An 18,852-nucleotide genomic window follows, 5' to 3' on the forward strand; every position below is an offset into this window, starting at 1 on the left:
TTTAAATAAAATTAGCAGCTCAGGGTGGGTGCTATTAGTTTCAGCTGCTCACTCCATTTGCTCCGGACACGACCTGGGACGCGTCTGCCTATATCGCCGCCATCTTCTTCTCCCCGCTGTTGGCTTTTTAAAAGAGCTCAGAATTTGACTTCAGCACTGCGCCTCCTCAGAGTGTCCGAATGCGTTACTCTTTCCTCCTAGTTGTAGGACTTCCACTCAGCCAGTGTTCCTGTGGGTCTGGGTGATGTCCCTTCTGTCTTTTAGTTTCACTTTTGAAATGGTTGTTCAAGGCAGCAAACTTCGGCGTTAACCTATGCCGCCATCTTGGTTCTCCAAGACATAAGAATTTCACAATGCATATTTCCTCCACCTCATCTCAGCAAGGTGAAGTGAGGAAATTCTTAGAGATTCTAGAAAAAAAAAACACCAGACCTTTAAGAAAAAGTCATCACATTGAAAACTGACTGACTGACTGAAGAGGCTTCATAAAAGTTCATTTTATTGGGTAAGGCACTTTAGCAAGTGGCAGATAATACACCCAGAGTGGGCTAAAACAAAGGAAGAAATTCATTGATAATGGGACTGCAAAAGTCAAAGGGAAAGAATCTATCACGGATGGGAGAATTTAGAGACCCATGTCATCAGAACTCTGGGTCTTTGCCTCTCCAAGCTTTGACTTCCTCTCTTGGTTTCATGCAATGACAGGTTGGCTTTAAGTAACTTGAAGCCAAGTGCTTGTAGTTCCGCCGAAGTCCCATGGGGGGTTAAAGACATGTGCATGTGCCCCATCTTGATAATTGTACCAAAACTCCCGAATGACTGAGAGTCAGGAGTTCATTTCTGAGCTAATCACGGGGCTTGAAAGATATGATTATCTGATTGGCGCGGCCCCAGTTATGTTCTACCCATGGAACTAGGGATTTGAGTGAATTTTGCTTGAACCTCAGGGATAAAAATGGGGAAGTGATATTCTAGAGAAAAATTGGAGAGTCAAGCAAATCATCCATCAAATAAACAAAGCCAAATATGTCCGCCATATAGCCTACTGCTCCCATTCATCTAATGTTGGAATCCTTGGCTTGGGAAAGGGAAGTAGTGGTCTGGATCGACGTCCCAGTTTTGTCATAAATTACCTAGGTGGTGCGGCCAAGTCCCTTCACTTCTCTGCGCCCCAGTATCCCCATTTCTAAAGGAGGGGACTGAACGCAATGCTCTCTCAGTTTGCTTCCAAGTCTAAAATGGTAATGATCTCGAGCTTGCCAAATGAGAATGGGAAGATTCTCCTGGCCTAAGATTTCATGGAAAAGAAAACGGAAGCAGGCCCAGGTGCAAGGCAGAAAAGGGAGCCAGAGGACCCTGGGCCATAGAGCGAAGGAAGCAGAGAGAAGGCTCAGGGGAGCGAGGTCAACTCCAGGACAGGCCCTCTCTCTGCAGGCCCAGGAGGGCCCTCTGGTCTCTGCTTAGCACTCTGATGGAGTGCTCTGGAGCACTGGTGATAGTTGCCATAGAGAGCGATAAATAGACTGTTGTTTGGTGCAACAACGTGGTTTCTGCCAGAGAGTCCACACTCAAAATAAATGTTATATATGGCTCCCATCAGCAGGGCCTACTCCAGAGGAAAAAAATGTGTGTTTTCTGAGGTGTTCTAAGGAAGTGCTCTAATTCTACATGTCTGTAATCTCTCATCTAAAATCCTTAAAGTGTTTTGTAATTCAATTTTTGCTGTTGTTTTAAAAAGAAATGCAGAACATGTATCAGCTATTACCTAAAGTGGGGTACAAAATAGCACCCTGTAATCATCTCTGTCAATTCTTCTGCTGGAAAACATATGAATGTTTACATTGAGAGAGAAAGAGTAAAAAGACTCTCCTATTAAGTTCTGGCTAGGTTTTCGAAAAACAAAACAAAATAAAACAACAGAAGTACTCAACTCAGTCTCCAGAGCTCAAGACAGAATCCTGAGAATTAAGTTCTATCAATTACACCTCACTTACCTTCTTTGTGCATTTCTTTTTCTCCATCGTGTCCTCGGCCACTACCTTAATTCTGAACTTCACCATCTCTTGCTGGGATTCCTCAATGGTCATCTCACTTCCCAGTTACCACTCTCTACAAGCCATTCTTTCCATCAGCATCAGAGAAATCTTTCTCAGGCAAAAACCTGACCGCGTCATGACTCTGCTTCCAACCCACGGCTTGCCTCACCCTCAAGATCAAGTCCAACACTTCTTTATGGAAAGGCTATACTGCATGTCACCTCGCCTCTAATTTCTAGGCTCAGAGGCAGGTCCCATGTGGGGCCCCAATTAGAGGAACTAGTTATAGTTCTTCCAGCAATCTCGTCCTTTTGTTCCTTCACACACAGCATCATGTCACTTTCTAAAACCTCTCCAGCCCTCCAGTGCCTAAATAATTCATATTCATGGTTCAGATCAGTTTAGACACCTGCTCGCTCAAGAATGTGTTCTGATCATGGCTGGTTGGGACCAGCGTCGTCCTCGGCACCCCTATAGCACTGTATTCACAATCCGATTATAACATACCTATGATATCTACTGTTTTTCATAGGATTGTGAGCTTTTTGTGAGCAGAGGTCAAGAAATTTATATTCTCACTGTCTTACACACACACACACACACAGACACACACAGAGACACAGCTCTAGTCTGCTGGCTATCCCCAGTCTCCCCTCCTTCAATTTGTCCCTGCACATTGCAGCTAGAATAATCCCATGAAAGCACTTCTTTGCACTTAGTGTTCCTTACAGATTAAAATATTAAACACATAGCTTATCATCCAAGGCCTGCTATAATTTGTTTCGTCAGCTCCACTGTGACCTCATTTGCTCATTATCTCCTCATGAAAAGCCTTTGGCTCATGATCCGGGGCCCTCCTTGAGCCGTCTCTTATCTGCACTGGTTTAATGATGACAGTTCTTATATCACAGGGTTGTCAAAAGGCGGGATGAAACAATATACAAAAACTCCTAGCACACACCCTGACCTACAGTTGTTCTTGGTATTATTGTGGCACACGTTTGAAAACACACATTACACCTTTCAGACACTTGCATTATTATCAGTGTCTATGTAGTATGCCAGCATCATCATTCTTTAGGATTCCCTGAAAATAAAAGTTTATTAACTGCCCCACCCAGAATGGCTCATTTGGTTGGAGCACTGTCTGGTGCACCGAAAGGTTGCCGGTTTGATTCCCAGTCAGGACACATAAATAGGGTTGTGTATTCTATCGAGTCAGGGCACATATGGAAGGTAACTGATCAATGTTTCTCTCATCTCTGTCTTTCCCCCCTTCTCTTTAAGCATGTCCTCAGCTGAGGATTTTAAAAAAAGAGTATACCAACCAACACATAAATGCCAATCATCCATACAGGAAAACTAGATCAATAGTTATAACTCAGTTCTTTGCAATGACTAATCCCAGGTCTTACCAACCAAGTCATGTCATGCACATAGTCCTTAGTCTTGCTGAGTTTCACTGCGATTTCCAATAGTGAAGCAGCCACTCAAAGGCATTAGCTTGAAGGTCAAAAAATTTGCTTTGTGTTTTAGCTGCTGGGGTCTCCTCAGAGGCTAACTCCATCTCACTTTGGATGGGGTTAGTATTAAAGGGGATGTGTATAGTATTAAAGGGGATAACCCCAGCCTTTGGTGCACTCACTGAGAGGGGTAGTTTACCTGTTGATCCATCATAAATGTACCGGTGTTTAAATCGCTTGAAATTGGGCCATAAAAACAATGCTGTTCTGTAGAAAGATACTGGAGTCTGAAAACCTGTTTTATGAGATTTATTTAGAGTTGATGGTGTGGTCTGTTAGCATCAGTTTATTTCTCAGTAGAATGTTAATATCTGCCTTCTTAGAAGCTTGTTGTAAATAACAAATTATGTTTGTGAAGGTGTTTTGTTTAAATTGACAGTTTGATTTCTGCGTGCAATTTGCATATATAAAACAGTGCAATATGCAGAGCACCTAAGAAAGATTTTAATTATACCTGTGGTATTTCCTGCAAACATTATTTCTTTAAGACCAAATTAGGTTCCTTTCTAGGAGGTACCTATCACATATACTCATAGTCAACTAGAAATATTAAGAGAGTTGCTATTTCTTACTATTTTTGGTGTTGGTATTCCCGAAGGGAAAAAAGGCATATAGAAGAAAGGGATTTTATATGAGAGAAATTTGAGGTATATGACTTTTTGTGAATGAAAACAATTTTGTTTTTGTTTTTGTTTTTTAAATTACAATCTAGGTTCTGGCTTTATTGTAGTTCAAAGGTTATAAAATCCTAAATTTCAGTTTCTGAAGTTACCTCGGGCTTGTATTATAATGATATATATTTTTTTGAATAATTTTTATTTCTTGAAGTATTACAAAGAGTATTACATATGTCTCCTTTTTCCCCCCTTGACCTTCCCCCGGCCTCCCCTACCCTCTAGTGTCTTGTGTCCATTGGTTCTTCTTATATGCATGCATATAAGTCCTTCGGTTGATCTCTTAACACCCCTCCGTCCCGACCTCACCGGAGTCATCCCTACCTCACCAAGGCTGTCTCAACCTCCCCAAGGCCATTCCGACTTCACCGGGGCCATTTCAGCTTCACCGGGGCTGTTTCGGCCTCACCGGAGTCATCCTGACCGCACCAGGGCCGTTCCGACCTCACTGGGGCCATCTTGACCTCACCAGGGCCGTTCCGACCTCACCGGGGCCATTTCGGCTTCACCGGGGCCGTTTCGGCCTCACGGGGCTGTTTCAGCCTCACCGGAGTCATCCTGACCGCACCAGGGCCGTTCCGACCTCACTGGGGCCGTCTCGACCTCACCAGGGCCGTTCTGACCTCACCGGGGCCGTGAAAACAAAATTTGAATTTTCCTCAACACTGAAAACTGGGTGGCTTGATAAAACCAGATTTCTTGGGGCTGATGCCTGCATTACCATAGCAGAGCAAAGGCTCCACTACCCTTTGGCGGGAAGTCATTGGTTAGTTCTTGGGTAATTTGGTCAAAATAACAGTAACAAAAACAATGGCAGGAGCAATTCCTGCTTCAATTCTTATTACTCAGTAAAACCAGAGCCCTTTCTTCCAGACTGGAGGAAAAAAACTGACCTAGAAATAAAGAAACTTGCCTCAAATCTCATGATTGAGTCAAAATATGAAACAAATTCCACTTGGCTCCAAACTGTCTTCTTTCCATGGCACCACCCGACCAAGCCAGGTGTGAGAATGTGACTTTCATCAGATAGAAAGTTCACCAAAATATGCAGCACTTTAAGAAGCTTTTGATCATTGCACGAAATGCACAATGATCTTAAGTATGTGTTGTTGTTAATAATTCACTCACCGCCAAGGTTTGAGGTGAAAGCACAGTGCCCAGCCTCAGAAGGGACAGCCAAGGTTTGCAAAGGGAGCCGTGAGTGTTTTCCAAAATTGCATTATGATTAACAGTGAGATATATTGAAAGGTGTTGAAAAGATGACTTTTAATTGTAATAGAGTAAGTGCCTCAAGGACATGAAAGGCTCCGAAGTTTTTAAGGGTCTCTTTCTCACCACAATGGAAACAGGCTTTGTGACTACAATTATCGCTGCCTAGGCTTTTAATAGTCACGTGTTGGCTAGTGCCGTAAAAGGGACCATCGCTCTCAGCTTAGAACAGCATGCTACATGTGACCATAAACTTTAGTGTTACATGTTATCCTGAGGAAAGAGACTCAAGAGTACATCATATTGAAATGGAAAATCTTTCTGAAGTCTCCCACGCTTGACCAGCAGCTGCCCAAGTATGTAAAGTGTACTTAGACTGCCCTCTCCTGGCTGAATGGGAGAACAGCTAAAAGTAATGAACATGGGTTTTACATTGGCCATTCTGAATTTAGTAAAAATGGAAATTATCAAATGACCAAAATAGAAAAACAGCTGAATTCATGTTATGTCTGATAAAAAATAGATTATATCCCAAAGCAGCTGCAAAATGTAACTAGCACATATTTTTAGCAGGAGCCAGGGGAGTACTGATGGGATGGGATTTTAAGGACACCTGATCAAGCAAAGAATATAAGACTGGATGAGAAAGAATTCCTTACCCCCAGCCAGATGGTGCATACTCCTAGCTGAACTGCAAAGGAACACAGTGGAAGAAGGTGAGTTCTTGGTTATGATAATAAAAAAAAAGAGGCCTAAAAGATGATTGTTACTAACCATTCTTTGAGGGGGAGGTGGGTCATACTTTTTGATATGTAAAATATGTGAAATCTGGGAAAACTGAGGACTACACAGTCATTAAGCCTGGACTTGGAGCCAGGATGCTGGGGTTCAAAATCCAGCTTTCCCACTTGCTAGGTACATGACCCTGGGTGTTCCTTAAGGTCTGTGTTTTTCTTCTGCCATCTTTAAAATGAGACGGATGACAGTACCGACCCCAGAGTTTCCATGATGGGGATTAAATGAGCTAATATTAGAAAAAGATTGCTTAGAACACTGCCAGGCATACATTAATCATTACATAAATGCTTTTTAAATAAAATAGAGTACTAATAGAAACTTCCTTTATAATATTACTTCCACAGACATATACCTCTTTGACCTTTATTAAAGAAAAAAAGATTAACTGAATTTCAAAGTGAATTGAATAAAAAAATAGAAGACCAAAAGAGATTATCAAATGAATACTTTATTAGCATCATAACACTTATAAAATAAATTTCTTTTCATCATGGAGTTACCAGATTTTAAAACCAACCAGCACTTTCTCATTTTTAGAGCTAAGCTCTAGAAAGAAATTCTCAAATGTCATAATTTTTGTTCAAGTGCTTTGCCACACAACTCACAAATCTAGAACACAATTAATCTGCAAATCTAAGTTTTCACAGTTAGATGAGTATTTAGTCTTGGTTCTTCATGATCGAGAAGCAATCATTTACAAAGTGCCATCAAGCAGTTTCGTGAAATCATTTAAGTTAATGCCACCAAGCGCGGACCTGTTATACTCTGGAAGATAAAATCTCACGACTAAACCTAGTAGACTAATTAAACAATTCAGACCAGAATGGATTATATATCCTTATGGCACATTTATGACTTAGTAATATACAATTCATAATACAGGTGTAGGTGTGTGGTATGGCGCTAGAAAAACCAAGGAAGTCAGATATTATAGAACAGATATAGCACGAGTATAAAGTCCTACGACTGACATCCTCTTGCCACATATTGAAACGTGTCCTTTATCACCAGAAGAACATCACAAAAGGACTCTAATAAGATTCCTTCTTCTAGGGGATTAGGACACAGACAGTGTTTGATCATTGATCATGCTACTCATTCAGGATTGTTCTATGCTCCATGAAATCTAATAGCCCGATTTACCCATGGCACTCGTACGGGGTGATTCAGCCACAAAAAGCAAAGGGTTGAAAGTGCAGAACAATCACAAAGTCCTCTTTTCCCAGAGGTAGCCCTCTCTGGGCAAGAGATGAGTACCTTGTTTGAAGAGAGTGGGGGTGGGGGGGACTGGGGCCTGACTTCTCCCACTCCAGCCATTGGCACCTTTCCACAAGTAGAGGCTCTGCAGGTGGGCTACACCACTTTCCTGTGCATTTCCACCAGGCACAGGTTTTATGACGGCTGTTGTTTTAAAATGGATTCTGTGTATCTGTCACCAACGCAGAAACAACACTGATCTCGGGGCTATTTTCAAAACATGTCAGTATCTACAACTTTAAGTTATAGTTAATCTACTCAGATTTAACTCTGAAAGTAATGTAAAACATATAAAAAGTTAACTCTTTGGAGAGCTCTATTTGGTAAAGCCTCACATGCCCACACACAAATATTCGTATATTCATGCACAGGGAAACCAGCTGTACTTTGAAGCATAAATAAATACAAAGTAAGACACAGGTAGCTGGAAACCAACCCAGTAGTGGTTAATGGTCTGTCTGGAGATCTCATTCTAAGGATGCCAGATGAGAGTTTTGCTCAGGTGTTAGAAGACCCTAAGTTTGATTAAGCAACTATTGTTCAGTTCATAAATTACTTTTTCCTATACTCAGGAAGCTACTTGAATTAGCTTGAGAAACTATTCACCCCTTCAAGGGTAAGTATTTGACCGTTAACACAAAGGCAGTGTGATTACTGCATAAGGAGACTAAAAGTATGTGGTTTCTCTAATTAGCTTTATACCTTTCGGGATCAGTTCAATAACATACAGGACACAGAACTAAGGTTTTACACCAGAGGTCAGTGAACTATAGCCTGCAGTCCACAGGCCTACTCCAGCCTGCTGCCTGCTTTTGCAAATAAAGTTTTATGGGAACATTCATTCATTTACATATTATCTATGGCTGCTTTCATGTAGCAACAACAGAGGAGAGTAGTTGTAACAGACTATATGGGCCACAAAGCCTAAAATATTTACCATTTGTGCTAAGATCTAAAAAATTCTGAAATGCCATAATTTTTGTTCAAATGCTTTGGGCCACGATAGAAAAAGAATGCCAACCTGTTTTACACTGAAAGATAGAGTTCAGTGGGAAGCCTGTTTAAAATGTGGTTGTTTTTTTAGGGAGTTCTAGTTACCTATCGAAATTAAGGTTCACATGACTTAGCAACTAAACAAAAGAGATACCCTTTTTTTTTTTTTAATAAACAATATCTTTAAAGACAAAACTTTTATATCCATAAAATATACAGAAATAGAAAAAGAGACTTATGTAAAATTAAAGGCCATTTCTCTGTTTAATATCATAATGAAATAAACCAAAACCATACTTAGAATCTCTCCACTTACTAAACACACAGCTTTTGGACTGTTGTTATATCTGAACAAAACAGCATCCAAACTGATTAGACGAATGAAGTAACAAATGATACTAACACACAGACAGTGCGCTTCTGAGGAGTGTCACGGTCGCCATCTTCGTAAGGCCAGACCCAAACTGCAACCATAACAAGCTGTCGTCATGAAGGCAAAAATCTAAGAAAAGGGAAATAACAATTCTCATCAGAGTTAGAACACTGACTTGAAGAAAACACTCGTTCTTACTTCCACACTTATGAAAGCCATTCCTATTCATCTTTTTTTTAATCCTCACCTGACAATATTTTTTTCCATTGATCTTTCCAAGAGAGAGTAGAGGAGTGGGGGAGGGGGGAGAGAGAGAAACATTGATTGGTTGCCTCCTGCAGGCACCCCAACCAGGGCTTGGGATTGAGCCTGAAACCCAGACATGTGCCCTTGACCAGGAATTGAACCCCTGACCCTTCGGTCCATGGGCCGATGCTCTAACCACTGAGAACACAAGCTAGGGCCATATTCATCTCTCTCTCTGTTGATTTGTACAACGGTTTTATTACCTTACACCAGTGGTCGGCAAACTCATTAGTCAACAGAGCCAAATATCAACAGTACAATGATTGAAATTTCTTTTGAGAGCCAAATTTTTTAAACTGAAACTATATAGGTAGGTACATTGTTATTAACTTAATTAGGGTACTCCTAAGGCTTAGGAAGAGCCACGCTCAAGGGGCCAAAGAGCCGCATGTGGCTCGCGAGCCAGTTTGCCAACCATGGCCTTACACCATTAACCCTTCTTTTAAAGATTCTAGCCTCTAATAATTTTCTTATTTGTAGACAGCCTTAGGTTGAGCATTTTTGCTCACATACGGGAATCACTTATTAAGTATTTGTGATACCCCCAATATGGTATTCAAAAATTCATTATGAGGTGTCTGTTCATATTAGTGATCACACAGCCAAGGAAAGTGCAACTGTCAGGACCTGGGGATGGAGCCGGTTATATCTCTGGTACGTACGTCTCTAATCCAGACATTGCTGAATGAGAATGACCTTTGATATCTATTAGGGAACTGGAATTTTCCTCTCTTTAAGCTATATTAAAAGAAGAAGAAAAGTGATGGATTAAATATAATGACACAAATGAATAAATAGATCATACATTTAAGTATTAAAACTCAGTACACTGGGACTTAATGTGGCACTTTAAGCACTTAGAGGTTTACTAAGGCAGCTTCATGTAGGAAGACAGAGAAAGGGAAGGATAACAGGGACAAAGTCACAGAACAGACTTCACACTCTGATTGAAAACTGAGCTCTTAGGGCAAAGGAATATTAGTGAAAAGTTAGAGATATCCACCGCCAATCAAGTATGTAAGTGCCTATTATTCTTATGAAAGTAGGATCTTAGAGCAACTACAAAAAAAATCAATATGCGGCGACTTCACAGATCCAAGGATATAATGAGCATTAGCCTGCACCCCTGAAAAGGAGGGGATGGAAGTAGTAAAGGAAAATCTACTGGGAATAGATGTCAATTCTGAGTCCCTGAACTTCGTAAAATTGTTAAAAAATAGTGGCTTCCTCACTGTGATCTTTGGATCACATGGATCCTATGAAAGTACCTCAGAGATGACGAAATGGATAGAGGTGGCTCTGTGAGAAGGAAAGATGGGCATCATACAAGCCCTCTTTCCACACTTACTGGGTTTTAAGTAAAATTTAAGTAAAACAGTTATATTTCTTATAAAAAGAAAGGGTAACAATCACTGACCAAATAAGCCTTTCACAGCCACCTCAGTCTAGTTTACTGGTTGGCAAACTGTGGCTCTCAAGCCACATGCGGCTCTTTGGCCCCTTGAGTGTGGCTCTTCCACAAAATACAGACTTCTGCACATGGGCCTCGAAGTTTCAATCGCACTGTAGGTGCACGCCCACATATGGTATTTTGTGGAAGAGCCACACTCAAGGGGCCAAAGAGCCACACGTGGCTCGCAAGCCGCGGTTTGCCGACCAGGGGTCTAGTTCATTGTAGACCATGAGCAAACCCTGGCGATCCTAACAGAAACTTGGGACAGTACATCTTGGAATCATCAGTCCTCTATCCTCTGAAACCCTAACTCTAGACCTGTGCTGTTCAATAGCTCCTAGGTGCACGTGGCTATTTAAACGTAAATTGTGATCTGTCACCAAGTACAACCTCTTTGGTGTGTTTTATTATTTTTTAAATATAATTATTAAATTAATGAGTAGCAACCATATTAGATAGTGCATTTATAGAACATTTCTATCATTTTAGAAAGTTTTATTGGACAGCATAGCTCCAGACATATTTTAAATGGCTATATGGGGAATTTGGACTGTTTACAATCAACCACTTGCCTTATAGTCATTAATTATCAAGAGATTTCAGGGAATAATTTAGATGCCTGTCACATTAAAATGTCAATGTTGATACAAAATGATACTCATTTAAGTACATGAATTAAGAACGATAAAACAATTCAAAAAATTTCCCCATGGATGGCATTTCACCTCTATACCACCTCTGTGATGGCTGGCATGTTTACCTCCCCACTCACCTGGACTTCCCTCTCTGGTAGGAACTGTGCCTAATGCATCCCTGTCCCATCACCTGCCAGCAAATCACCTGCCTCGTGGTAGGCTCTCAGTGAATTCAAATGAATTACAAATAGGTATTGCACACTGAAGAACAAATCTCCCTTACCAGGTCTGAAGTTACAAGAAGTAAAAGGCACAATAATTCTTTCTACAAAGTAGACTTTGTTGTGTAAAGCCAACCACTGCCACTGACTGCTCTAATCTTACATGAATGTCAACCTCTTTGTATACTTCAGTTTCATCATCCACAACACCAGGGTAATAACAGTACATTGCTCATAAGGTTATTGTACAGATAAACGGCTATTATATGTTTAATGCTAACAGATATTATTAAAAATACTATTGTTGCCTGAGGAGTTACTTGGAGACCCTGACAGTGGAAGGGAAGTGCGGGTAAGGTGTAGTCATCAAATACTTACTGTAGCTGCTACGTTTATGTTATACTGGTTATTACTCAGGAGCGGCTGCACGGCCATGGTTGTATTGCAGTGCAGATCGTGCAGGGAGGTGGCTGCTGCTTCCAGTAAAAAGGCTCCGAAGTAGAAGACGAACACTGTAAAATGGTAAGCAAAATCCTGAAAGAGGAGGGAAAGGAGAGACGTCTACAATTAAAAATAATAATCTACATTTTTTTCTGTTCCTTATTTCAATGTTGAAGTTTAGAACTTGAATCAATCTTGAACTACATTAGCCATTTCTTTTGGCTGCTTTAGCAAAGTCAAGCTATTAGAATCCAAATGAAAATCAAGTGCCCCAATGTAATTGGCACAGTGGCAAACCTTCTGGCCTATTGAGTTTTATAATAAAGTATATAATTTTTGTTTATAATAAGGTGCCATAGGATCAATTTTAATTAATATAACATAAAAGGGAATAACATATGCTGTCCTTAAAATGTAAGTAAAATGGCATTTAAGTTACAGCTATTATATAATAACTATATAAGATCTATTGCTGCAATATATTATAGTTATATACACATTTTATAATTAAGCATTTTATATTTTTTAGCAGTTATTTTTATCTGTTAGATTGTCACACTATGCATTAAAAGATACAGAAGATCTGTGAAATCACAGAATTCAATAACATATCTCCCAACCTTCTAAAAAAATTAAAATCATATACTTCTATAAAAAGTATAAGAAATTTTCATATAAAACTCAACTGTTACTAAGCTATTGCTGGCATTAATGTAAACCACAACTGTACTAAAATTCACATCATCTTACCTGAATTAATACATCAACACATTGCTTTGTATTTTTGTTCAGTTCTCAACACCAGGTACTTTACATTCATTATCATTCATCCTTACAGCCTCTATTATCTTCAGTTTATGCACAAGAAATTTCTTAATTTTCTTTTTAGTTAAGCGACTGTCTCAAAGCCACACAAAGATGAACATTGGGGAGGAGAACTCAAGCCCACATAGGTCTGTTTCCAGAGTCCACTTTTTATTTATTACATATTATATTTTTATTTCACCATTTCTACCAACACTAGAAATCTTGGGAAAAAATTCTAGAGACATCTACCAAGCATACTAATTTAATCTCAAGATCAATAAAAGCTAGAGGCTATAAGTATTTTAGTTAATATGCTAAACAAATAATTCTAGAAAATTATCAAAATGCACTCTTCTTTCATGAATGGTATATAGGCAACATTTAACCATTATCACAGGGGGAAACAATTATTTTTTCAGCAATTAATGTCTAACAATTCTAAAGTTGTTACCGTCTGGTGACAACACTATGATATGCATGGCTCAAAAATTTTCATGGCTATGAGAGGGTTACAAGATATATTACAAAGCCTATCAAAAGCGACCAGGTGGTCAAAAAGGCAGAGTATGTTGAAAATTTCAAAAGAGGAGAAAAAAAAACACAGCCATTTCTAAACATGGCAAGCATTTAAATATGGAACAATCAGCCAAAACCGGACAAAACAAATCCCAGGATAACCTTTGTAGGTCACTTATAGAACAGACTGGTAGGTAGGTCTAACTTCTTAGGAAACCTAATAAATTAAAAAGGGTATGAATGGTTGTATTCAATACCAATGATAAGGCAATATGAACCAAAAGGAAAAGGGTGGTATGGACATATGTCTAATAAAATCAGGAGTGTTACTGGAAAATTATTTAAACACTCATGAGGAATGTGCTTTGACCAATTAGAATGCTGGGCCCAGCAGGATCCTGGAGACTCAGTGCTTTTCCAATAATTAACCCTTTAGTTGCTGGGCTGGTAGCAGGTCCAGGAAGTCCCAGAGGAGCAGTGGTCAGTAAACTCATTAGTCAATAGAACCAAATATCAACAGTACTTCTTCAAAATAGACTCACCCAGGCCGAAAACCTACTTCTGCGCATGAGCCACAAAGTTTCAATCGCACATGGTATTTTGTGGAAGAGCCATACTCAAGGGGCCAAAGAGCCGCATGTGGCTCGAGAGCCGCGGTTTGCCGACCACGGGGCTAGGGTGATAAAGGTCACAACCATTGGGAAAAGGCAGTAGGTGTGGCAATGACTGTATTAACTAGTACTAAAGCAGTGGTAGGGCTATACTGGTACACACTGTCGAATATCATCCTTGAGCCTGATACTACAATAACCTGGTGGTACTTACCAATATTAGGGACACTGATTCCTTCATACATATTATGGGAAAGCCAGGCATTTGGAAAGAGATTAAGCATCTACCTGTAACTTAAATAGGGACCTTTGATCTTCATCACTTGACCAATTACTAGAAATATTTTCTCATCATTAATGAGAAATCAAAGCAAAAAGGGCAGAGCACACTGCACCAGCAACCTAAGAAACTCAAGGACTCTTAAAGATTTCTGGTGCAAGCCTCAGCATGTCTGAGGAATGACAATAACTACTGACCTCTTCCTATGAACCAGACACAAAGCTGACCACTTTATAATATAGTACATTAATTCCGTGATTCTTGCATAGCATCTGGTGAGGTAGATATGACTATTACCATTTTATAGAGGAAGAAAATGAAGTTTACAGAGGTTCACTATTTTGCCTGAGGCTACAGACTCACCAAGTGAACCAGGTCTAATCTCGAAGCCTGTTCTTTACACTAACGCAGGGGTGGGCAAACTTTTTGACTCGAGGGCCACAATGGGTTTTTAAACCGGACCGGAGGGCCGGAACAAAAGCGTGGATGGAGTGTTTGTGTGAACTAATATAAATTCAAAGTAAACATCATTACATAAAAGGGTATGGTCTTTTTTTTTTTTTTTTTAGTTTTATTCATTTCAAACGGGCCGTAGTTTGCCCACGGCTGCGCTAACCCCTGCCATTTGGTTTTAGGCAGGCAGCCACATTCACTAGACTTCGCTGTTGCTACTAACACTTGGGATGACAGCCCTCATCATGCTCTACAAATAAGACGAGAACAAATTTCCTCTAACAGCTGTCCTAAAGCTGCTGAGTAAAATGCTGCTACACTTGAAAGGGACACACACAACACGAGGCTTAAAGGCCTGACTTACGCTTCTAAACACCCTTGTGGGATGGAAATCAAGGTGGGTTCGTCATGAACTTTGTTAGAGCATGTCCACCATGGATTGAAATTCATGCTCCACTGGGCCATTCTGAGATATGAGAGAATGAATAACCATAAGTATGAAAGAGCCCCCCCCGCCCCGGTGTTACAAGAAAAAAGGGAAATGTTGATCCAATTTAATGGTGTTAAAATTGTGCTGGTTGCAAATTCATTTCTTAAAACTTACCAATTCTTGACCTTTTAGCACAGGAATCGAAAATGCAGGTAATATTTCATTTTGTTGTGCTTTTGCTTTATCGCACTTCTCAGGTACCGTGCTTTTTACAAATTGAAGATTGTGGCAACGCTGAGTTGAGTATTTTTGCACTATTTGGCACTGCATTTGTTCACTTCATGTCTCTGTGTCACAGTTTGGTAATTCTCACAATATTCCAAATTCATTATTATATTTGTTATGGAGAGAGAGTAAACATTGACTGGCTGCCTCCTGCACACTCCCTACCAGCTATCTAGCCTGCAACTGAGATATGTGTCCTGACTGAGAATTGAACCAGCAACCTTTCTGTGCACTGGACGATGCCAACCAGCTGAGCCACATCCACCAGGGCAAGATCAGTAATTTTTTTTTTAATATATTGATTTTTTACAGAGAAGAAAGGAGAGGGATAGAGAGTTAGAAACATCGATGAGAGAGAAGCATCGATCAGCTGCCTCCTGCACACTCCCCACTGGGTATGTGCCCGCAACCAAGGTACATGCCCTTGACCGGAATCGAACCTGGGACCCTTGAGTCCGCAGGCCGACGCTCTATCCACTGAACCAAACTGGTTAGGGCTAGATCAGTAATTTTTGATGTTACTATTGCATTAGTTTTGGGGTGCCATCAACTGCACCCATATAAGATGGCAGACTTAATAAATGTTGTACGCTCTGCTCTGGCTGTACCTCACTCTCTCCCCATCCTCTGGCCTCCTTTTTCCATAAGACACAAGAATATTAAAATTAGGCCAATTAAAAACCCTCGCATTTTTAATCAATAATGTATTTTTTTAAATTAAGGGCACATACATTTTTTTTTTAGCCATAATGCTATTGGCACACTAAGTAAACTACATTAAGTAGTGTGAAAATAACTTTTATATGCACTGGGAAACCACAAAATTTGTGTGACTGGCTTCGTCGCAATATTCATTTTATGGTGGTGGTCTGGCCCCAAACCTGCAACATCTCTCAGCTATGCCTATAAATACAAATCATCGCCCCCCTTTTTTTTCTAAATATTCGGAGAGCAGAATATATAGCTACTTGTTTTCTGAAAAGAATATATATTTAATACCTGAAACAGAAATCAGTGGAAAATTTCAAGATATATGTCACAGATCCTGTCAAAAGCATCTGTTCAATAACTACAATCCAATTTATTTGTTGTGTGAACTGTGAACAAAGGTCATCTAACTCATAAAGGAGCAACAGAAAGATTGCTCCGCTCTATCAGCACAGGGATCTCACAAGCTGGCAAAGCAGACGCTGCTTGCTGTCTGACCTTTTCTCTCCCGCGAGCGGCAACAGACAGAACAGAGATCAGGCATTTGGGACAGAATGAGATAGTTATGTTTCCCACATTTTCCTGAAAAAGACTTAAAAATCCCTTACCAGGAAATTCCAGTTGGCATCGATCTGAGTCACCATGCCAGAGAGGAACACCCCCAGGAAGAGGAGGGAAAGGGTAAAAGCCGTCACGGACACGAACATGACCCATCCTTGGAGCAGAGGTAGAGGAACATTGGAGGAAGCAACCAAAATCCAGACGAGTCCCCCGAACAGCTAATGGGTAAAAAAGAAAAATGGCAGTAAGTTTGGGCAACAGAATAGAACGCGCGTGCACCACTCTTACCAAGACCCGTGCTTCTCCCCAGGCCCCCGCACACACTCCCGAATCCCCGCCCCATCTTCTTTTCTTTATCATGATGTGAGATGCCTTCTTCCCTCAGGTGCCAGCCCTGCGCGTTGACTGCAAGCCCAGGCCGACTGCACGCCTGTCTCTGCACCTGCCTGCATGGACTCTCGTCCTCTGCCGTGAACAGGCCCCGTGTTCTTTCGCCAGCTAAACAGATTTCCTTTGACCTGCTGCCTCTCTAACTACTGCCCTCCTAAGTATTTTCCTTTTCAGTAACCATTTTTACAAATTCATCTTTGTTTGGTCTCCACCTCTTCTCGGTGTTACTCTTCAAACCACTGGACAGTGGCTCTGCTCTCGCCACATCTCAGAGTTTTATCAGCAAAGATCAGCCATAACTTTTAATGGCCATGTTTCAACGCTTATCAGGAAATTGTTCATGTGAAATTACTGCCTATATCAGTGATGGCAAGCCTATGACACGCGTGTCAGAGGTGACACGCCGAACTCATTTTTTTGGTTGATTTTTCTTTGTTAAATGGCATTTAAATATATAAAATAAATATCAAAAATATAAGTCTTCATTTTACTATGGTTGCAAATATCAAAAAATTTCTCTATGTGACACGGCACCAGAGTTAAGTTAGGGTTTTTCAAAATGCTGACACGCCGAGCTCAAAAGGTTCGCCATCACTGGCTTATATAGAGAGTAAAAGTTTCAGCTGTCGTACATAACGGTAACCAATAAAATGCACCATCACCTGTTGATACTCTCCTATGTGCTGGGCATGGAAATAGGTACTTTAGATCAGTGGTCGCCAACCGGTGGTCCACGAGGTCCGAAAGGTTGGCGACAGCTGCTTTAGACAGTCACAGACCTAATTTAATACATACCTATTGCCCATCAGGTGCTGTGCCAGGTTCTAGGAATAAACAGGCTACACTTGGTCTCCACCACCACAGAATTCATAGTCTCTTACAGCAAAGAGCCAATTAAGCAAGTGATTAAAATGCTGCTGCATACACGTCAGAACTGGGCAAAATCTGAGCGTTGTGGGTCCACACAATGAGGGCTCTAAATCCAGATTTGAAAATACTCGCTGGAAGCAACAACCCAAAGAACAGGGCTGGGGGGAGAAGGAGGGTGGGTGGAGAGAGGGCTGATGCAGGGCAGGTGAGTCTTGAGAGGACCTGGTGGGAGCTGAGAGGGAGCCTGGGGAGCTGGAGACCCAGATGAAGGTCCTGAAGGTGACATGAAGGCGTGAACCTCACCCATGGGCAATGGGAGGCCACGGATCATCTTGAGCAGGAACTAGCATGACCAGATTCGCCTTTAGAAGTTTCTCTCTGGCTAGAGTGTGACACAGACTGGAGAGGAAGGGATGGAGCTAGAGACCACACAGGAGACTGTTATACCAACAGTATAAATCAGACTCGGGGCACTTATTGGATCAGAGGTGAGCATGACAGCAAAAGCTCAGACACGGGATACTCAGCTTTCTGACTTGGACAACTAGGAGGGAGTGAGAGAACACAGGGGACAAAGGGTTAGGGGGTGAAGACAGTGCGTTTCACGGATCTAACAGCGGCGGTCTCCTCCACACGGCCACTAAAGCCATTATGGGTATGCATCCTTGGCAGGGCATGCCGGGCCCCTTAAGGATCTAACCTTTTACATCCTTGTCTCTTGTCAGTAAGCCTCTCACATTTTACACTATAGAAAAAACAAAACCCACAGTCCAAAGATAAAGCTCTTTCATGTCTGAATGGCTGACCTACGCTGGCCAAGAATGTCACTCCCTCCCCGACGTGTATTTGAGAAACTCCCATTCACCACTCATCTGGGATAGCTCATGATCCAAAAAGGCATTTGTTCCAGAGTCCCACCCACGCTCAGGAACCCCTGTCCTCTGGGCATGCTGGTAACTAAACATGTTACATTGATGAGAAATGCTGTAACTGAATGTCCTGGCTTCCAGTCCAGTCGCATT

General features: G+C 41.1%; 1 protein-coding gene across 1 annotated transcript in view; it reads right to left on the bottom strand.

The window, feature by feature from the left end:
- Positions 1–6,668: 6,668 nt before the first annotated feature.
- MAL2 (mal, T-cell differentiation protein 2) overlaps positions 6,669–18,852 on the bottom strand; it is a 29,592-nt gene continuing 17,408 nt past the window's right edge. The window contains exons 3-5 of the mRNA XM_015567451.1: positions 16,618–16,788; positions 11,857–12,012; positions 6,669–8,992 (exon numbers count right to left, since the gene is read on the bottom strand). Coding sequence (XP_015422937.1) covers positions 8,921–8,992; positions 11,857–12,012; positions 16,618–16,716 — 327 coding nt within the window. The 5' untranslated portion in view covers positions 16,717–16,788 and the 3' untranslated portion in view covers positions 6,669–8,920. The remainder of the gene's footprint in view (positions 8,993–11,856; positions 12,013–16,617; positions 16,789–18,852) is intronic.

The sequence above is a fragment of the Myotis davidii genome, unplaced genomic scaffold, assembly GCF_000327345.1.
Source record: "Myotis davidii unplaced genomic scaffold, ASM32734v1 scaffold1, whole genome shotgun sequence".
NCBI classification, from domain to species: domain Eukaryota; kingdom Metazoa; phylum Chordata; class Mammalia; order Chiroptera; family Vespertilionidae; genus Myotis; species Myotis davidii.